The following is a 22,407-nucleotide window of genomic DNA, read 5'->3' as shown; positions in this document are numbered from 1 at the left end:
TTATATTATACTATTTTTTGTGCGACACACGACATTATTAAATGAGAATCTAAATTTACATTTGGAGAGATAATGCAAGTGTTTGTTTGTGTTGTAGGTGTTGGCAGAAGTTCTGAAGTATATGGAACTTCTAACTACACAAATGGAACCCTCTGACTTTGTGAACTCCACCGACACACAACTGACTGTGTCTTACTTGGTCAATTGCACAATGGAATGCAATGACTCTGAGGTAACACTGAGACCCTTGACAATGCTATCTTTCTGTGAGCTCCTGTTGCTGTTTCCTAACTGGTTGTGGCAATAATGGAAATACAGAAATGTATAGCTGAGTGCTATAAACTTTCTTTGATTTTCTCCTGAATAAATGTATAAACTGTAACAGTGTGTATGTCGTGTGTTGCAGACTGCCCGGCAAGTGCTTATTGCTCTTTACCAGCTCAACACAACAGAGTTTGATTTGCTTCTAAACGATCTGCCGGACGTCTTTGAAGTTGGAGCCAGGAGAGTCATTGACGACCATTGGAAGAATAATGATGACGCTGCTGAGGTTACACAAACACTGTCCATCTCACTGCTGAATAGCTTCATAATAAAGGCCCTTTCCCTTCCAGCACCTTTCCAGTCCAGATGATATGTCTGATCCACAAGGCCAGGAAGAGGAGGTGAGTAAAAGCATTGTGCTGAAAAATACAAAATTTAATTCAGCTACATGATTAGTAAAGAAAAGTTCAAATAATTCTTCATTAAGTCTTCATTAAGTATTCTACTGAGAATAACTGACATGTGATCATACTGTCCCTATCTAACGTCTACTGAGTCATCTTATAGGATTTTCAATATGTGTAAGAAGTTAAGAGATTTGATTGAAGTTTCTTTCTGTTGCATTACAGGACAAAGAATTGGAGGCCAGCCTAGAGGAGTCACTTAGTCAGGCACTCATGAGTTCCTCTGTGGCTGATGTAACACATCAGAGGACCTTCGGTCTGGACACCACAAGTGGTAAATATTGAGAGTGCTCTTCCTCAGTCTCTGTCCTGCACATGACAAAATCACATGTTCTGTGTCTGCAGTATCTATTCCTCACCAGTCAGAGCGTGTACCCAAGATCCTCAAAGGTTTGTCAAGTGGGTTAGCAGAAGAAAAGGAAAAGTCCCTGCTAGACTTACAGAACGTCATCAACGAAAACCCACTCCAGATCTCAAACATGCATTTCAAGTCAATGCTGTTGCTCCTCCTCAGGTCCATAGAGGATGTAGAGGTAGACATGGCGACCAAAGGAATTTTCTCCTTTAGAATGTTTACTTTTATACAAACAGATTTTTTTTCTTCTTTCAGGATGAGATTAGAATACTTTCTTTCCGTGTATTGGGGGAGTTTCTCATAAGGAATCCATCAAGGTTCAAGGACAATGCAGAGAGTTTAGTTATGAAGATGCTGGAAGCACACCAGGACCCCAACAAGCAGGTACTCAGTTTCACTCATTTAGAGCTTTATCAATTTGATTTAATTAACTTAAATATATCTTGGACCTCTATTGTACTCATCAGTAGGTGTCTGTTTTAAAAATATATTTACATTAGAAAATGTGCTTAATTCTTGCTTAAGCGTCTGGATGAAATCTTGTTTATCATAACCACACTTACTCTGCTGTGAGTCATCAAACATCAGTGTTTGTAACACAGCATCATCAATCCGAAGGGACTCGTTGTATAAACAAAGTGGGCATGATTACAGCTGGCTCGAGAAGGAGTGAGGTTCAGATGGGGGAGAACTTTATAAAGTAATAACTTCAAAACATCATCATGATGAGAGATTTACTGCATCTTGGAGAGGAAAACATTTGAAAGATGTGAGTGAGTCAGGAGAGATTGGTTTTCACATTAGTTCCCAAATTAAATTCACCAAAACTCTAACATTACATATTACTTATTTCCATAAAAAACACCCAAAATATATATATATGTTTTTAAACAATACATTTTCCAATAAGTAGATTTTAAAAATCATCTCACCTGCATCTAAAAGGGATAATTCACCAAAAAGTGAGTAGAAACTTAGTTTAAAATTCTAATTTCACTTTAAGTCTAAATATGCCATATTTAAGTAGAGTAAAAACTTTCTGGCAAAACACTCTTATAAGAAAAAAGCTTCAGATACATGTTTCTCTATATGTGAGTATGGAAGTGATCGTTGTTGATTTAGCCTACAAGTAAATCCCTATAACTTGTTGTATAATCTCAACAACCAATTATTGCAGATGAAAAGCTATTTCCTAAAGTAATAAACCCACACAATTTCAGGAAATAGAATGAACTGAACAGGTTGAGTTGTCTCCTTGTCAGGTTCCAGCATCATAAACATAAACAGGCGGAAACAGAACAAATCATCACTGAAGTTATCTACTACATTAAAAATGACATTGTTTTTTTTGTTTAACAATCTCCTTGAAGTTGTCACGCGCATGCTGAAGGTAGAGAAATAGTCCTCTGAGGTTTTGCAGCATAACACAGAATCTCTAAGATTCCCATCCTTCCCTGTCCCTTGTTCTGATGTGCTTCATAAGACGACCACAGAGCTGAGAGCAGAGTGCCGCCTCCAGGATAACTTCAAATACATAAATAGCTAGGTCCCATGATGGTTAAATAAAGTATGCCACGCATTTACACATAAAATATAAGACATGTTGCATTTAAGACAAAATAGTTATTTACTTCAAACAGTTTTGTAAATGATTTACTTTAAAATATAATTTGACTTACTCATTTGTTTCTTGGTTGTTATTAAGTGCAGAAAAAGAATGACACAATAGTCCAACCGTACTTACAAGCCTGGCCAAACTGGGCATAGGTGTGCCATGAGCTTAATAAAACATGTTGCTAGACAGGTGTAACAACCACTAGAGTACAGTGGTGGCTGAATAAATGTCTCTGTCTGAAGGTTTTACAAGAGGTAGAGAAAACAGCTTCCATCTTGACACTATCCATCAGCCCTGAAAAATGTGTCCAACTGGTGAGTCCGGTCATCCAGACCGCAGACCATCCCGTAAACCTGGCTGCCATCAAGATGGTGACGAAAGTGGTGGAGAGGATTCCTCCAGAGAATCTTGTCAGCCTGATGCCGGAAATTATGCCAGGACTTATCAGGGTAACTTGTGATACTTTTGATTGAGCTAGACGTCTTTTAGCAAATTAAAAGTATATATGAACCATGGAAAACTACATTGGCATACTGTGCCTTTCACACATACCAGACCACCGCTTCAGGACACTAACAGTCACAAAAGACCAACCATAGTGACTGATTATGTCTCTAACAAGGACTGAAAGCAAACATGAAATAATAATAATTAATTTCATACCCTAATGCTAATCGCAATATATAATAAATATTCTTCATTTTTTAAAGAGAGGACCACAGTTCTAGTGGTATCACCACTAGGGGTGTTTATTAGCGATAATCTGGTGATAAGATACATACCGCAATACAGGGACAACAGTACGATACATTGGGATATATTTCTATACTGTAGAACCAAGTATTCAATACATATATTTGTAGTATTGCCCGAGTGACTCTGCTATTGCAGAATTTACAGATCACATAAGGTAAGGTAAAACTTTATTGATCCCTCAGGAGGTCTCCTTCGGGAAATTGTTGAAAACATGAATAACTTATTTTATTTGTTTTAAAACCAAAACATGTCCAGACCACAGCTTTAAAAGCTGCTGGTGTGATCCGTGTCCTCGTCAGGATCTCTCTAAATTCTATGTTCTTTAAGCTGGGGGGTGGGGCTGCTGCCATCCAGCGGCCAGAAGTTGAATTGCCAAAAAGATTATTTGCATGATGTTGATTGTTAAAAAATATAATTATTTTATTTTACACACGCATTATGAAACTTTAAACCATAACTATCTTAACACAAATTATGATTTGCAACCAAAAAGTGTTTTTTTTTAAATAATCAATACAGTGCTGTCGAACATCAATATAGTATAATGGAAAAGAACATTGCTATATATCTCCATATCAATACAGTGCATTCATTCATCAATGATTAATAAGTTCAAGTGAATCACTTTCTCCTTTGGTAATAACCTCTCTTTTCCTTTTTTTTTGTCAGTGCTTTGAAGACAGCGACATCAGTGTGAGGAAGGCCTGTATCTACTGTTTTGTGGCCATTTACTCAGTCATTAATGAAGACCTTGAACCACACCTCAGCCAGCTGCCGCGCTCCAAGGTAATATAATATATAGAGAGAAAAAAAAGAACTTCTTGACTCCAGACAATATTGTCAATTTTTACGGTGGAAAATATAGATATAACTGCTTACTGAATGTGTTTATGAATTTGTGAAATATGCTCCAACACTTCTCTTGATACCTTAGTAGGGGTTCAAGTATTGATTTTATGACTTGACAAAGTCTTTCTCTTGATTTTTTAATTCCTTTTTCCTGTATGTTATTCAATGATTTTGAGTATGTCTCCTTTTTTCTGTGCAGCTGAAGCTGGTGCGTTTGTATATAGAGCGGTCCTGTGAGTCGTCACCATAGAAGACTACTTTCTCGGGACTACATTGATCTGGAGCTCCTCAACTGTGATTGCAGCTCATTTTAAGGAGTCAATAAAGACAGTAACCACAGAGGTCTGCATCACATTGTTTGTTGTTTTCTTTTTTACATCAAGCACTCAATTTATATTGTGGTGTGTATGCAGTGTATTTAAGTGGTACTCTTCCTCTGAATATATCAAGAGAGAGGGATGAATTAAAAATGTAAGGTAAAGGAGCAAATGTATAAACAAATTCAGTTGTGTGTGTTAATACATCACAACAAACGTCTAGAGAGTCTAACTCCAGATTCCAATCTTTTAAAACTGTCAGTATTATGAATGTTTTAATCAGTGTTTTAATATATACGAATGCAAGAGTTAGGGGAGAAGTGTCTTTTTGTTAAGGGGACTGTTCAATTGAGTATTGTATGCTCTTACCTCACTGTCACAAAGTTAATAATAAAATAATGAGTATTCAAAACAATGCACTGTGTCAACGATGTTTAAGATGAAAATACTTTGTGACTTGCATTACTTTATTCTTGATCATTACAGACATGTTCAAGGACATGCGTGGTAAGGTTATCTCTCCTCCCAACCCTCCCAATCCAGTTCTGCTCCCAGCCATTGAGAAGAAAAGCTGACATGTGGCCTCCATACTAGATGCCTAAACATTCTCAGCTGTGCAGCTATAATCAACCTAAATATGTTTTTATACATTCTGATTGCAGAAGGTATTGACTATGAAACCAAAACACAATATGCCCATAATAATAATAATAATATAATATATGTTGATTTATGTATCACCAAAAAAAACATGATTCAGTTTGACGAGTCACATAAGATAAGAAACACCATAATTATAAAAACGTGACAGATTACCTTAAGTATTAAAGGGCAACTAATGTCAAAACCCAACTTTCCTGAGCCACTCGAAGATACAGTGAGTCCATGGTGATGACGATGCTGCGTTTAAGTTATTACTTTGAATTGTTTCAATTTTAAAGTTCTCCTTTCTAACATCTTGGCCAATCAGCAGTTACGAGAGCTGAGTCCATTATGACGTAATAATTGCATCATTCCACCTCCAGCCAGCTTTAATCACCTCCCACCTTTGTTTATACAACAAGTCCCCTGGAGTCGGAGAAGGGTCAGTGTAATGAGGCTACGACTGGGCAGGTGTGATAAAATCAGCCAAGCAGCTGAGTTTTCTACCAGTCAGACTTTTTTTTGATGTCCTTTCATTGTCTACTTCATGTTTGTGCATCGTGGGTCTGAGAGGACCACAATTTCATCCAAGCTGTATGTAAGTAAGTAAGTAAGTAAGTAAGTAATATTTATTTATATAGCGCTTTTCGAGACCAGGGTCACAAAGCGCTTTAACAATCAAAACAATACTCAAAACAGTACATACTTCAAAGATCAAGACAACACCGAGAACAACACAGGAGTTCGAGAAATTCAAGGAAAAGCCTGAACAAATAGAAACGTCTTAAGATGTTTCTTAAAGGAGTCAGTAGACTCCATCAAGCGCAAAGAGAGAGGAAGATTGTTCCAAAGCTTAGGAGCAACAGCCTGAAAAGATTTCTCTCCTCTGGTCCTGAGCCGTGTGCGTGGAACCATAAGTAGATTCTGATCCACAGACCTCAGAGACCGAGCTGGGGTGTAAGGCTGGATCAGATCAGTGATGTAAGGAGGAGCCTGACCATGAATAGCTCTGAAAGTAAGAACCAGAATTTTAAAGTTGATCCTGAAAGAAACTGGAAGCCAGTGAAGAGTTTTAAGGAGAAATGTGAGTTCTCCTACTTGAGCGGGTCAGAATTCTCGCTGCAGAGTTCTGAATCAACTGCAGACGAGACAGCTCCTTCTTGTTAAGACATGAAAACAAACTGTTACAATAGTCCAGACGAGAAGAAACAAACGCATGGATTACAAGCTCCAGATCATGTTGTGACAACATTTTCCTAAGTTTAGAGATTTTTCTCAGTTGAAGGAAACAGTTTCTGGTCAGTTTTCTGCAGTGTTGAACAAGAGACATGTCTTTATCAAATACAACACCCAGCTTTCTCAGGCTCAGTTTGACAGACTGACCTAAGTCACCCAAGTACTGACTCAACCCTGGAATCTTATCATCTGGAGCAATCACCAGAGTTTCAGTTTTGTCCACATTAAGCTGTAAAGTGTTTTCACTCAGCCATTGTTTGATTTCTAGCAAACAATTGACTAAGCTGTTCAGCCTTTGGGGCTCAGTTGGATCAAAAGAGCAGTAGAGCTGGATGTCATCAGCAAAAATGTGATAAGAAACATCTGGAAATCTCTGAATGATTTTACCAAGGGGAATCAAGTACAGCAAAAACAATAAAGGACCCAGAACAGAACCTTGAGGGACTCCACACAACAGATCTGCCGATTCAGACCTCATTTGATTGGCAGATACACTAAAACTGCGCCCAGAAAGGTAAGATGAGAACCATTCTAACACAGACCCAGACTTGATACATGTATATTTGACAAATAAAATGAACTTGACGTGAGAGAGAAATTGTTCCAGAGTGGAGTAAGTTGCAGTACTCAAGGCTTGGGGAAATGATGGTGTGAGTTTTTACATGTCTGGTTTATTTAGCATGGGTTTTATTTTTGATAGAATATTGAGTTTATGGGGTTAGTACGTTTCTTTCGTGTGCTGGTCATTTATCCATGGTGTTTTGGAAACTAAATTAAAAAACATGCAAAAAGGATGTCTCTTTGCAAAAAGAAAAAGTCAGGTTAATGATTAAGAGACCACTTTTGGAAACGTGTGTTTCCAACGAGGGAACACTGGTTATTTGAAATGTAAGCGTTTCCATTAGAAATTAAATAGATCCCCACTGGACTGTGTGCATATCGATGTTCCTATGCGAGGAAACTCGATGCACTTTAAAAGCATGTTGGACTTCAAGCCAGAAGCCCAGCCAAAATAACGTGTGTTAGTTCCTTCACGGTACTCTCACCCCCCCAGACACTTGACCGACCATGCACCTCGTCCAGGGTCCGACCTGTGGATAATAATTGACCAGCGCTCAGACAGTGACAGACCCTCCTTCAAGCAACATGAACTACCGTGTGGGCCGAGGAGACACGAGTGTTTGCTGCTAAAGATCGGGGCCACCATGTTATTCTGGCAGGCATACACCGAGAACTTCTCGGCTCTGGAGCAGAGGCACGTCGCGGGGGGCCATCGACGGTATGTTGACTTCTATGCTTTCTAATAAAAGACACGCAATCTTAGAACTACAGCAGCGTTATTGCTTCGTTTTCACAAACTGATTCTTTTTGATGCGATCATGTCAAGTTTCCTCAAAGTTGTAACTTCAAATGAACTTTAGCGAGGAAACGCTGAGCGACACAATAACGGAAGTAAAAGAGTCGCTGATTCGTTGGTCACCTTCGGTGGGCACAGAAGGCGGGCGCTGATTGGCTGCAGCTCGCCATGGCTCTCGCTCGCAGAGGGAGCCATGTTGATGTTTGCTGGGTCTGTCCCTGAACTGGGCGACTGGAAAGGTTGAGCCTTCGGTTCGGAGAGCGTTGCCCGTCCATCCAGCCGCGGGACGCGATGAGAGAACACCGGGACGGTGCGGCTCAGACGTGCATCGCTTAAGAGACTTGGTTATGTTATGTTGGTTCCGCGCAAGAAGAATTGATGCCAGTTAGCTGTGGGGCTAAGTAGCAGCAGCTGGGCGGCTGCCCCGGTGCACAGTATCTGTTTCTCCGCTTGAGTGTGCTGGATCTCTGGGTCCGGGTGGGGCCGCAGAACCACCGGAGAACGGTCCAAACACGCCGTCTTGTTCGTGTTGTGGTATGCTAGCTCCAGTTAGCATGGTTACGACCCAACCTCACCACCTACAGTCACGACTAACATCTGTTAGCTAAGGCGAGCTGAATCGGTCATTTCTCGAAAGAACCCGAATTCAACAGAAGCCATGGCTTGGTGACAGGGGTCCAGAAGTGGTTCCGAGAAGGCTATGGAGATATGCTCGGTCTCTAAAGGAAGCTCTAGGTACGCCTGCCCAGCTTGTTGTCAAGCAGCAGTTGTAGCATTAGCTCGTAAGCTAGCTGCGTAAGTTGGCCGTCGCGGCGTCTCTTCTCGCTCGTCGACCTCTCTTCCCGAAGCAAGCTGGCGGCCCCTCGAGTGGAAGCCGAGGACAAGGAGCTGGGCTCGATGGTCTGGGTGCTGAAAATGGACGACGCCACCATCGAGTCCGGGCTGGTGCACGACTTCGATGCCAGTTTGTCTGGCATCGGGCAGGAGTTGGGGGCTGCAGCCTACAGCATGAGGTCAGGATCGTCTCTTCCAGACATTATCAGAATTCATAAACCAAACAAATGTGTATTTTCTTTTTGTTTTTCACCTACAAAGGGTCGCGTTGGGAATTTTCTTTGTTGGGACATTAGAATAGAACAATCTAATGACAAGTGTTTTCGTCTTCCATGTGACCAAGTGTGAGTTTGTTGAACTTGCCGACATTTCGAGGAAACTCAATACTAGTTGCTATTATTTCCATTATAAGATCTGAACGTTTACATGTTTAGTGTCTCAAAAATGTACTTTTAAGTTAACCCCTACATGTTCTCTAGAAAAAGAACGTGTTGGCAAAAATATGTTTGTAAAATTGTATTTTATGTAGAGCTTTAGTAATATACTGGCAGTGTTATCTTGTTTTATTTGAGGCAAATACACCGATCAAAATATGCCCCGTTTTTGCCAATCCATGTTCCCAGCAGCAGGAGTGCACATAATGTCTATGTAATAACAATAATAATAGAAACATCTAAATAAAATGGTACAAACTTTACAATGACACAAATAAGCAAACTGAGTCCACTCATTTTGTTATGCATCTGTTCCTAATGCAAATACTGTATATATGGTTCTACTGCATGAGTCGGGTATGTAATTAAGCCAATCATCCAAGAAAATTACAAAAAAGTAAATATTTCTGCTTGAAAGGAAGTTTTCCCTGAATAGTTTATCAATATTAGATTGTCCAAAATGATTTCTTAATGTTTGTTCCAACAACGTAACAGATACTTTAAAATATATTCTTAAGATCAGGGGTCACTAACCTTGAAATCAGTTTGTTAAACACTATTGCAATTACTTAATGTATATTATTATTATTGATGATGCATCTTATGTCTGTAATGCACAAATCAGTTTTGATACTTCGATAAATAGATGGATAGACTTTAATTAACCCTCTGGAGATCAATTGGGAAACAAGAGAGAAACAAAATCAAAACCCCTACTTTAGAATAACCTTATTGTTACTGAAGTCTCAATAACGACACATGGGCATACTCGCCTGAATGTAAACTTCCCGCATTATACCACAATTAAATGTCCAAATTCAGACTTCTATAATGTAAATAAACCTATGAAGTAAGTAAGTAATATTTATTTATATAGCGCTTTTCGAGACCAGGGTCACAATGTGTAACTGTTCTAAGGGGTAGGAATGACCTTTTTATTAGTCCTACCTATTAAATTCAAATAATATTGTTTTTCAATTTAGATATACAGTAGCATAACTTTTAAAATAATGTAGATTCACACAATCAGCTGTGGTCCTTTATTAATGTTAATAAAAGTGCATTTTGAACCATTTCCTGATACTCTGCTCTGACAATGGTGTGCATGCGTGTGTGTATATGCGTGATCTAAATCTTAAGCCGTCTCCAATAGTTTATCAAAGTCTAGAATTTGTGTGTCCCGAAGACTTTGTGTGGGAGACTGAGTGTGTTGGTGGTTTTACAGGTGTAGTGCTGTGTGGAGGTTGACAGAGTCAGCTGTTGACTGGAACGGAATGTTTCAACAGATCAGGTTTCAGGAAGTAGACTAAGTTTTCCTTGGTGTACATCAGGAAAAGAAGGCATGTCAAACTTCTGTTTTAGGGTAGATACCGGCAAAAGTGCACACCAAGCACTGGTTGACTCTTAATATTTGTCAGGGTGAGCTAAAGACGGATCTTCAGAGGCTGCCAACTGTGAGATAAAGCATGTGTCAGCAGCCCAAGCTATCTCTGGATTCTGGCTATGTATTCGGCGCTGTACTTGTTCATTAAAAAAATGTGCCTTTAAATGGATGGAAAGATCTGTACTTTGTACACAACCAATTGCTTCTGTATTTAGTCTGGGTGTAAGAGTGCTCCTACATTTTTTCACCAGTGTGTGAGTTTAAACACTTTTTTTGCTTATGGATTTAATATTAATTTACTAACCTTTTTTGTTCGGTGTATCTCTATTTCTCTTAGTGACGTGCTGGCACTCCCCATATTCAAACAGGAAGACTCCAACCTCCCAACAGAAAGTGAGACCAAAAACCCCCCATTCCAATATGTGCTGTGTGCTGCCACCTCACCTGCTGTCAAACTGCATGATGAGACGCTCACATACCTGAACCAAGGTCGGTTTGTGTTGTTAAAGCTAAAAAATGCAATTTCCTTATCACATTTCGTATCTTTTCTCTTCTCTCTTACACTAAAGAAGGAATTGTGCAGAGAATGAAAACAATATTGATTGAATGAAAATAAACTCTCTAAATATTGAAAAAATAAATGTATGATATTTTCAAATGGATTAAGAAAATACTTTATTATTATGATTTATTGATAAAAAAGTCTCTGAGGTCTCTCTTCAACATAATCAAGACACAGAAAAAAAGCCTGTCCTTAATTTAAAAAAAAAAAGAAAGTGACAAGAAGAATATTTAGCATGAATAAGTACTTCCTAAAGGTAAGGGCGTTAAGAAATGCTTGTTGATTCCTCAATTATATGATGAAGTATGGGATCATGCCTTCCAAGCCACTGTTTCTCCTACACAAAATGACTTTAAACGGCAACTAATGTGTTGTTTTGATAGCTCTTAAATTGATCTTGGACCTCTATTGCACTCATTATGTTTCTGTTTGTTCATATTTAAATATTGACATTAGAAAATTTGAATTGGCTCCGCCCACTGAAAAACACTTTTTCCCACTCTGCTTAAATTGCTCAAACATTGATGTTCGTCACATAAACACTTAAATTAATCCAAAAAGTAAGAGCAACTCCTGGTAATGAGTAATTGGCATAAATATCCTCCCATGACATAACATAATTCCACATAGTTTTTGGTGAAGAGGAGTTAGATTATGTTTCATTTTATATTTTTTATGATGTGGAGTTGTGACAGGACAGTCAAAGTGCAGGGATGTGTCTGATGTTGTTAATCATCCTAACGTAACTGTACTATCAGATGATCTTTTTGTGAAGAAAATATGTAGTTTTTGAAATTTTATGAGAAGTTTTACTTGACGTTAAAAAAAGGGTACATCGATTGATTAAAGTAATTTACACAATTTTTCCATATCCTCCTTTCAGGCCAGTCCTATGAGCTGCGTTTGTTAGACAACCGGAAGCCTAATGAATTACCAGAGCTCAACAACAAGATGGTCAAGGTGAGAAAACTTTTGAATTTCAAGTTGTCAATATTTAAAGATAATGAATGGGAAATTTATAAGAAGATATTTTTGACTAGAGCACGGTGCGTGTAGTCTTCCATGACCGACGGCTGCAGTACACAGAACACCAGCAACTGGAGGGCTGGAAATGGAACCGCCCAGGTGATCGCCTTCTAGATATTGGTGAGTTTTCAAAAGATTACATTAAGGAAAGATTTGTGAAAGATTAACAAAGTTTTCTTTTTGTGTGCAAGACATACCAATGTCAGTTGGCATTGTGGAGCCGAAAACACACGCTTCCCAGCTGAACGCTGCAGAATTTCTGTGGGACTTGAACAAAAGAGCATCTGTATTTGTGCAGGTGAGGCTTTCTTCAGTTGCATGTTATTCACTTATATTGTATGTCATGCTGTGAATCTACTTGCAATTCATGATTAAATCAATATGTCTCTTCTTTTTTGCAGGTGCACTGTATAAGCACAGAGTTCACTCCCAGGAAACATGGCGGAGAAAAAGGCGTGCCCTTCCGGATCCAGATTGACACCTTTGCCCCGGGAGACAGTGGAGATTACACGGAACACCTCCACTCTGCCTCCTGTCAGATTAAAGTTTTCAAGGTTAACTCTTGTTTCTTATAGAGAAATTTCAACATTGCTAAAGGAAAAAAACTTACTGTCTTATTATTAAAGCCAAAGGGTGCAGATCGGAAGCAAAAGACGGACAGGGAAAAGATGGAAAAACGCACAGCTCAAGAAAAGGAGAAGTACCAGCCTTCCTATGATACCACTATTTTGTCAGAGGTGAGGAATTAAATATTTATGAAGAGGAATGGTCAATTAATCAGCGGTTCCTTCAACATCATCATCATCTTTAATTGTCAGCTAATGGTATTATGTAACAGCTGTATTAACCATCATTCTCTTTTCCTTTCTTTCTTGTCTTTATTAGACACGACTTGAGCCTATAATAGAAGATGCAGGTGACCATGAGCTGAAGAAGTCCAGCAAAAGGACGCTTCCTGCTGACTGTGGTGATTCCTTGGCCAAAAGAGGAAGTGTAAGTAGCCTAACTCCTTTTGACATGTCTTTCAAACTTGAATTTGTTTCTTTATCAAAAAATGGACGACAACACCAACCAAATACAAGGCCAATATCAATACCTACGCATTGTTAAGAATGCCAAATGATAACGGTTACGGGTTCAAAGGAATGTGTGCTGGTGGCACCTTTTGTTTGTTGCGTATTTTGCACATTTAGCTATAGTAGCTCATGTCATTGCCAATCTCTTCGGAACCATGAACACTTGGCACTATTGTCTCACATTTTGTTGAACATGTTTTGTTGGCGTGACGTCATCGGAAAGCTTGCCAGCCCAAATGCATTGTCTTTTATTGTGAAAATACTTTTAAAAAAAAAAGAAAAAAAAAAAAGAAGAATTTCCCCCCCTATACAAGTTGTGAATGTTGAACCAAAAATGGTAATGCTTGTGCGTGGCCACACATTTACAAGACCTATTGTCAATGTTGAGTGGCTTTTGAGCTTTTTTGGGACGAAATGTCAACTTAAAAGCGAGCGCAGAACAGCTGTGTTTGGAGATTCTCTTCACACGTTTGCGTAACTTCTGCCACCCGGCGAGGCTTAAAACAAGTAAGGGTTTTATTTAAGTTATCATTAAAGATAAAGGTTGATTGCAATTAAAACCAATAAACCACCTTGGTGGAAAGAATTCACAGAATCATGAAGTTAAAAGATGTATTCCCCTGTATGTTAAGATTTTTTTTTTTTTTCTCCAGTGTTCTCCCTGGCCAGACAATGCTTATGTCAGCACTAACCAGGCAGCTACACCCTCCTTCACCTCTGCCCCACTGTCTACCTATACAACATCCTCAGTACCAGACAGGTTGGTTTTCATGTCTAGTCAACCAAAATGTATTAAATGCTTTCCATAACTATGTTGCACTTTATGTGTCTCATATATGAAACCAAAGTAAATCCCTACACTAGAAAAAACCCTACAACCTACTGATTCATGAACCAGGCAGAACACTCGGATCTGATCGCAACATCTGTGTGAGATGATGAATACCAATCACTTGTAAAGTGAGAGCAGCTCTTGGTAATGATCAATTTGCATTTATCCCACCCATGAATAGACAATCATCTACATTTAAGGAGGTGACGATTATCCTGCACACCTGTCATACAGTGCAAACGGATAGATGGATAGAGAGCGAGCGAGAGAGAGTGTGATCGTTTTCTGAAGCGGTGATCCAAATACATTTTAGTGAAGGAGTTTGGAAAAACATTTAATTTTCTTTTGTTAGTAGTGCAGTTAAATATACATTTTATTTTATTTTGATATTAGTGGTGTTGTGATAGGTACGGGCAAAGCGTGGGTCTGAAGGGAGGTGGCCAATGCTGTTAATCATCCTAACATCGATGTCCTATCAGACGATTGAATATCCTACTTGATCCCCAACGCACAAACCACTGGTTTCTTTGGCTAAAGAAGCGCTTTACCGTGATCCATTAACCTTGTCTAGGTAGAACATTAGACCATATCCGAGGTGAACTGTAAATGGTTTGAAATCAAACTTGGGCCAACCCATAAGAGCACACAAAAGAAACGCATCAGCCACAGGCAGGAAGAATTGCCTTTAGGTGTGTCAACGTTTAGAATTTTATAGTTGAGGGTAGTAACCGGTTACATGCAGTTGATCTATTTAACCACTAGAGGAATCTGTCTCCATTCATACACCTCATAATCCCATTACAGCATGAGCCTTCCAGTATCCCGGCAAATTAAAATCCTTTAATTTTATCAAATATATGATGCGCCTTATTTATTAATTCTTGCTGACCTTGAACCAATTTTAAGTGTGACACGCCACACGTGATGACATTGACTCCCCTAATTGCTATTGATTATGTAGAAAGGATTTGTAATCAATTGAGTCAATTTTAAATAGATAATCCATTTTCATTAAAACCTGCTTATTGCCCACTAAACAAAATTGTACTAAATGTGTGTTGTGTGTGTGTTTATTTTTATATATATATATATATATACTCAGTACTGTGCAAAAGTTTTAGGCAGGTGTGGAAAAAATGCTGTAAACTAAGATGCTTCCAAAAATGAAAATTATCGTTTATTTTTATCAATTTACAAAATGCAAAGTGAGTGAACAAAAGAGAAATCTAAATCAAATCAATATTTCTTGTTATTACCCTTTGCCTTTAAGCCAGCATCAATTCTTATAGGTACATTTGCACAAAGTCAGGGGTTTTGTAGGATTATAGTGAGGTGTAGGATCTACCAATTATACCAGACGGGTGCTAATGATCATCAATTTCCCAAGAAGGTTGAACACAGTCGTTAAGTGAAACAGATAAAGGTGTGGGGCTTAAAACTGGGTGAGGGACAGCCAAACTGTACTACCAAGCTGAGGTTGTGGAAGACAGTTTCATGACACCGGTCATACACCATGGTAGGACTGAGCACAGCAACAAGACACAAGGTAGTTCTGCTGCATCAGCAAGGTTTCTCCCAGACAATGATTTGAAAGCAGACTGGGTTTCAAGATATTCAAGCCCTTTTGAAGAAGCACAGAGAAACCAGCAACGTTGAGGATCGTAGACGCAGTAATCGGCCAGGAAACTTAGTGTAGCAGATGAAGGACAAATCAAGCTTATTTGGAAATGAGGTCAAACGACTCAACTATGCTTGAAAGCATAGGAAAGACAAATGGGAGCAGGTGCTCTGGACTGATGAATCAAAATTCTTAATTCTAAATATTTGGCTGTAGCCAAAGGCAGTTTGTTCGCCGAAGGGCTGGAGAAGTGGATAACGACCTCAAGCATACAGCCAATGTCATTAAGAAATATCTTCAACGTGAAGAAGAAGTCCTTGAAGTGATGGTATGGACCCACAGAGCCCTGATCCCAACATCATCGAGTCTGTCTGGGATTAAATAAAGAGACGGAAGGATTTGAGAAAGTCTACATCTACAGAATATCTGTGGTTAGTTCTGCAAGATGTTTGGAACAACCTACCAGCCGAGTTCCTTCAAAAACTGTGTGCAGGTGTATCTAGAAGAATGGATGCTGTTTTGGCTGGTCACACCCAATATTGATTTGATTTACTTCATGTACTTACTTGATTTCTCTGCTGTTCATTCACTGCATTTTGTTAATTGATGAAAATAAACTATTAACACTTCCATTTTTGAAAGCATTATTAGTTTAAAGCATTTTTCACACCTGCCTAAAACTTTTGCACAGTACTGTATGTATATAAAGCGGTAAACATGGTCAGGAATCGGTCTTGATTTTGTCAGTACCTACATATTTTGGAGCTACTAAATTATTGATAGATGCCAAAAATCCTTTTTCATGATAAGACTGACGTGCCATACATGTTTCCTTTATTGGTACTTTGGCTTGTCTTAATGATTCATGTGAAGAAAAGGCAATACACCTTTTTCCGTTAAAATGGCTGTTTGTGATTTGAATTCATTTTATTGTTTCCAGTGAATCCTCCTCACCCAACCACCATGTTGACCCTGGCAACCAAGGCAGCTTTGAGGTATGGTAAAACGGTGAATAGTTTGACTTTTGATTACAGGGATTTACTTGTGTTCCCATTGTCATGCAGCAGTTGAGCCCCACTGCTTCCATACAGGACACACAAAAATGGCTTCTTAAAAACCGCTTCAACTCCTACTCACGGGTCTTTGCCCACTTCTCAGGTAAAAAGAAATGTTCCGCTAAACCATGTAGGAGTTGGGTTATATTTCCCCAATTCTTAAAGGCTTTCGATGTCAAACAGGTTCTGATTTATTAAAGTTAACCCGGGATGATCTGGTCCAGATATGTGGACCAGCCGATGGTATCCGACTCTTTAATGCTCTTAAATTGAGGTACGTTTTATTTAAAAAATATATATTTTCAATTGCACTGTGAGAAAATGTAACACTTTCTTTTTGCTTGTAGATCTGTGCGCCCCAGATTGACTATTTATGTCTGCCAGGAGTCGGCTAGAGACAGCCCCCTGCTGGAGGGACATGGCAGCAGTGAAAATGGAGACCATAGTGTCTCCTCTAGTTTAAATGGTAATTGCTTACATTGTAGTTGTAAACCTCTATCATCATGATCACAAAGGACCCAGGTTCCTTTGCCCCTATGTGGGTTGCCAACACTCCCCCCTGTAGCCAGGCCTGGGGGAAGGGTTTAATGGGGAGCATCTGGTGGGAGGGCCTATACCCATGCAGCCCGGCTGGGCACAGCCTGAAGAGGTGAAGGGGTCCAAAAGGAGGGATGTGAGTTAGGCAGCAGCCTTAGGCGAGATCTTGGGGGGTCCGATCCTATAGAAGTCACCTCTCTGAAGGTGAAAGAGTCCTAGTTTCATGGTGAGGGCAACAGGGTCGGGCTAGATATTGTTGGACCTGCCTAAACACACCGTGTAGGCTCTGGAACCACTACTCTTAAGAGGTATTGGATACTTTTTTACTTTGGAGTTGCAGGGATGGCAATACTTTTTGCTCCAAGTGTCTGTGCTTGTCTGTTGTGGTTCCCCTTGTCCGACTAGAAGGTAGTCTCCCTCCATCTTTTTGTGAAGTTTATTTGTGCTCACGCTCTAAACAGCAGCTCAGAGTATCCACTATTTATGTACACCTTAGAAGGGGTGCTAGAAGTTGCCTGTTGTTGAACCAACATAGCTACAACAGTGAGACATGATTAGAAGGAAAGGCCCACCTGATCTGAACCTGAATGTTGCTTTGGTAAAGGACTCCAGTGCTCACCTTAGTTCACACCATGTTGGAGCAAATTAGTCTCAACATTTACACTGCTCTAGGACACCATAGATTGCAGTTTGATGATCGACTTTGTAGTTTTGTAGACCGACTTGGATACTAGTGTGAAGAGAGAGGTGGAGCTGTCAGCCCATCACCACCTGGTGGTGAGTTGGCTGTGATGGTGAGGGATGGTGTTTGTCTGACCTGGCATACCCGAAACATGTTCTGAGGGTCTGCTGAGAACGTCTAGCTGAATCTATTGTCAGAAAGAGCTTGAACTCGGCCTCTGGGAAATATTCAACCCAGTTTCTCAGTTATTGAGGCGGCTGGTTGAAGCTGTTGCCTTGAAGTGGCCATTGCCTGTCATCAGGCCTTTTAGGCAGGCTGTGGCTTTGATAGAAGCTGAGGTAAAAACCATGGTGTGGCAGGAGTTTGTTGAGGCCATGGGGAATGACTTCCGTACGACTTTGAAGAGGTGAAGATCACCACCTGAGATCTAAGGAGGGGGAAGAAGTGCACCGTTATCGCTGTGTATAGTGGCGATGGTGTGTTGCTGACCTTGTCTCAGGTTGGTTAATTGTTGGGAAGAATGTTTTGGAAGACCTCCTTAATCCCAACAACTGGCCTTCCAAAAATGAAACATGGTCAGGGCTACTGACATGGGCTCCCTCATCTCTAGAACATGAGTTGCAGAGGTGGTTTTAAAGCACCTTGTTGGCAGGTCGACGAGATCTGTTTGGATGTTGTGGGGCTGTCGTGTCTTCATGCGTTTTATACATTTAGAGAAGTTTCAGTAAGGGTTGGTCTCTGCAATAATGCCCAGAATAGGTGTCAAAGGGCAGCATTGGCAATGGTTCAAGACAGATTGGTGCACCCGTTGCATGACTCCTCCTGGTATTCCCCGTCAATCTCAATCCCTACTCAAACCATCGTCACAAATGGTGGGCAGTGACCGAAAGAACAAGATCACAGATACAAGAGGCAGAAACTAGTGCTTGTCCCTTGTGAGTAGGGTGAGAAGGACGGCTATCTGGAGTAGTCGCCTGTCCCCTGATAAGTGGAAGAGAAGACGAGATGAGACGAGTAGCTGTATTGTTTATCGGGGATAACTTGGATGTTTGTGTTGACTTTCTTGTTTCTTCATCCCATCACAGTTTACCACGCTCTCTACTTGGACGAGCTAACAGCCGCGGAACTCATTCGCAAAATGGCGTATGTGTGCAGACTTCCACTCGGGACAATTAACCAGGTGTACAGACAAGGACCCACAGGCATACACATACTACTAAGTGATCAGGTAGCTACCTAAATTCTTGCATGTATAGTATTTTCCCCGTTTTTAACCACTGCAACAAAAATGCAAAATGGAAGAAATGGTTTATTTAAAAAAAAAAGTAACGTAAGAAACATTAATTTCATTTCATTCGTTCCTCGTCTTAACCCATCTGCAGCAACCCACCTCTGATTTACTTTGTCTAAATTAAACTGTGTCACAAAGAAGCTTAAATGTGCATGGTTGTGTAGTTGCTTCATTTTAGAATTTATGTCTAGTTTACCAAATCTCAATTGTAGCTCTCATGGCAATATAAATTCTTAATTTGTCCTTGGTTTCCTCATTTGACATGCCTTGTTTAAGATTTTTAATGAAAGGAACACATCAATCAATTTTCGTTTGTCTGGGTTCAGTAATTGACACATGTTAATTTTATGTCCTCAGATGGTTTACAACTTGACTGATGAGAGCAGTTTTTTAATCAGCACCATTGAAGGTAAGGTTATGTGTCATTATTCAAGCAGCTCATTTGAACAAAGATTTGAGTGTGTTGCACACTTTAACCTAATGTTAACATCCAGACGTTTCATTTGGTGAGCTTTTCTTTTTTGTTTCTTTAGATGAACTTGGTGAAGGCCTCCATCTAATTCTGAAGTAGTGTGGAGGACCACAGGCCAATCACACGTTTGATCCTCTTTGCCTGCTTCCTCCCTCTGCCTCTCTTCCTCTGCCATTACTATACGGAAGATGGACAGACTGTGCTAAGCCATGTAAATGTTAGAATCTGACATGGGTGTGTTCACTGTTTCATATTGAAAACACTATTTAACGGAGGAAACCATTTCAAAGAGAGGTGACCTGGACGTTAGGTGTGCGGGGGAAAGTAATAATTGTGTATTTTACTTCAATTGTTTTATCTTTTTTATGTTTTGTGTAATGACCGTGTGGGTGGTGATGTTTTAGTGGACATGATAGTTTCCTCATTACCCTGTGTAGGAGAACAACCAGCATTAGGTCAGTATTTGAACACCTGTCCTGCTGACTGCATGTGCAACGCAACGGCTTAAATAGCATTCATGAAGGGTTGTCTTACTTAAGTTGCTCACAGCTCACCTTAGGAGTCCAAAAAATACCTGCAACCTTTGAAGGTGACTTTGTTTTTGCTGTCATACTGTTTGAGTTTAAGCAGAAGTACAGATTTTATAAAGTTGTGCCAGAAGGCTTCGCGTTCCTGTGATTACTGACCCATCCTTTTTCTTTGTAGTTTTCACTGCTTCATCTTGGCTTGACACACCATTTATGGAAGTCAATTTGTCATTGTTCCCGTCGTGTTGCTGGTGCCATACTACAAAAGAATTGTGGCACCTTTATTTGTTCCTGTGTTATTTCAAACCCATGGGTTGTTGTTTGTTCTGGGATCATGATCAACAGTGTGAGATAAGTTTTGTAGAGGCTCTTTCAATTATGTGGACCAAGCAATTTCACATCAATGGATAGGTGTGGCTTAGCAAGTGTCTCTTGACTTCTTGAGTCCTGTGTGTTTCAGTTAAACTATTGTCTTTTGTTTCCAATAAATCTGGCAGCACAACCTTAAATTTCACAATGTTTCAATGTAACCATTGTTGCCATGGTGGGACATCTTGCAAAGGTACTGGAAGACTTCTAAATGTATTGTCTTAAGTGTGTATGGACTTCTTTTTTCATTTTTCTTGCAACAATGATTTGTTCTGAGCGTTGTTGGATATTTTTTTCCTTTGGTACATTTGTCAAAAAAGAAAAAAACAAAATGATTAGAAAACCTTTTACTATTGTCAGTATATTTATTTTACTGAACAGAAGAAAATTTGAATGCATCATTAAATAAAATGCTGATCTTTGAATGTTCATCAGTATATATAATTTTTCCTATTAAATTTGGTTGATAAATTATATGCAGGAAAGAAGTTAATTCATTTTTAACATTACATAAAATGCACATTTGTATCTAGATTTTAAAATCTGAAAATGTATATGTACAACTGAAAACCTATAAAAGAAGTCACAACATGGGGAGCTCAATAGTAGTTTTATGAAGCCTCTGCTAGTTGAGGCTACACAAGGTTGTAAATAAATGATGTAGCGTGATTCATCAAGTAGAGCTTGTTGAGCTACAAGAATAGTTGGTATCAGTTTACAGTTTACATCTTTCGCTAGATTGAGATGGAGAATAGAAGGCCCTGAGAAATGTCTGTCTAATAAGCGTACTAGAACTTGTATTTATCACTCTGGAACACCATTTAAGACGTCTTTAAAAAGACCCGCTAAAGGGAAAAATAAAAGATAAAAACATTGATTAGTAAGCACATCCAAAGTACCCAAGTATGGATATCTTGAGAGCTCCAGTCACCATGGCAACATCTTTATCAAGGAAAACCTCCCTAACAGTTTTGTTTTGCCCTCTACATTGGTTTCGGTAAATGTCCTAACAAGCGAAAAGTACATTCCTATAATGTCCACAAAATGAAGTTTCACTATGGATTTAACTAACCACCAATCTAGTCACCGGTCAAACCTATTTTCAATCCTTCTAGTACAGCAAAGAGTCTTGGTTTTAAGACCAATCTATCTCAGAAAGATTGGTCTTAAAAGGGCTGAGTCAAATACAAGTTTTCTTGATTTAATTTCTTAATATTATATATATAATTATTCATATTCTTTTTAACTTTATCTACAGATTGCTGCAAATCACATAAAGCTCATATTTATTTTGTGGATCATCTTTCCATCTAAGGAGCTTGCACACTTATGAAAGATTACGTTGTCTGTCAACATATAAAACATTTTACAACTCGATTACCTCTGTGATTTTAAACAGTTTAAAAATACACAATGCGTAAGAAAAGTGCAGCCTCAAACCTGTCTCGCCAATGGAGTATGTGCAATGGAGGATATAGAAAATCTCCCTTCAACTTAATTTAACTTGTGATTATGGATGCATTTTACTCATCCACCCTAAAAGATTCCTAAGGCAACATAGTTTTTTTTAAATAAACAATTATTGGTCTTATTCTTGTGCATAATTGATATTGGAAATATATTTTTAACAACAAAAGTCCACACAGTTTTTACTGTATATGTTTGGGGTTTTCAACTCATTACAATGGAATTCGTTTTTAGAAATGGTTTAGCTTGCTGTATCATAGAGAGAGCATGTTCAAGACAGGGAGGAGGAATTCCAACTGCAACTCAATCACACTCAAGCTCAATGTGTAGTCTATAGTCCTCGATTCAAGCCTCCCTCTTATCACCACTGACGGGTATAACAAAAA

At 39.3% G+C, this 22,407-nt stretch overlaps 2 protein-coding genes across 5 annotated transcripts in view; both read left to right on the top strand.

Moving 5' to 3' along the window:
- The window catches only part of clasp2 (cytoplasmic linker associated protein 2), a 30,842-nt gene extending 26,190 nt beyond the window's left edge, over positions 1-4,652 (top strand). For all 3 annotated transcript variants that reach the window (XM_087787921.1, XM_087787922.1, XM_087787920.1), the window contains 9 exons: positions 98-232; positions 407-550; positions 615-665; positions 894-1,002; positions 1,074-1,261; positions 1,339-1,467; positions 2,941-3,147; positions 4,124-4,240; positions 4,503-4,652. In XM_087787921.1, coding sequence (XP_087644047.1) covers positions 98-232; positions 407-550; positions 615-665; positions 894-1,002; positions 1,074-1,261; positions 1,339-1,467; positions 2,941-3,147; positions 4,124-4,240; positions 4,503-4,553 — 1,131 coding nt within the window. In that variant the 3' untranslated portion in view covers positions 4,554-4,652. The remainder of the gene's footprint in view (positions 1-97; positions 233-406; positions 551-614; positions 666-893; positions 1,003-1,073; positions 1,262-1,338; positions 1,468-2,940; positions 3,148-4,123; positions 4,241-4,502) is intronic.
- Positions 4,653-8,040: 3,388 nt separating this feature from the next.
- Positions 8,041-22,407, top strand: ubp1 (upstream binding protein 1). 2 transcript variants are annotated; one of them, XM_087787893.1, is made up of 16 exons: positions 8,041-8,868; positions 10,845-10,996; positions 11,953-12,029; positions 12,110-12,215; positions 12,287-12,393; positions 12,497-12,649; positions 12,722-12,832; positions 12,981-13,088; positions 13,825-13,931; positions 16,562-16,616; positions 16,689-16,779; positions 16,860-16,950; positions 17,024-17,142; positions 18,981-19,123; positions 19,544-19,595; positions 19,720-22,407. In XM_087787893.1, exons 1-16 carry the CDS (start codon positions 8,753-8,755, stop codon positions 19,755-19,757), a joined length of 1,626 nt encoding a protein of 541 aa, XP_087644019.1. In that variant the 5' UTR covers positions 8,041-8,752; the 3' UTR covers positions 19,758-22,407. The 2 variants fall into 2 exon arrangements, with proteins under 2 accessions (XP_087644019.1, XP_087644018.1); XM_087787892.1 differs by having other exon boundaries at positions 8,043-8,868; positions 16,686-16,779.

Source organism: Callionymus lyra, chromosome 3, assembly GCF_982586985.1.
Source record: "Callionymus lyra chromosome 3, fCalLyr1.hap1.1, whole genome shotgun sequence".
Taxonomy (NCBI): Eukaryota; Metazoa; Chordata; class Actinopteri; order Syngnathiformes; family Callionymidae; genus Callionymus; species Callionymus lyra.
This window is presented reverse-complemented; position numbering and strand designations above follow the sequence as displayed.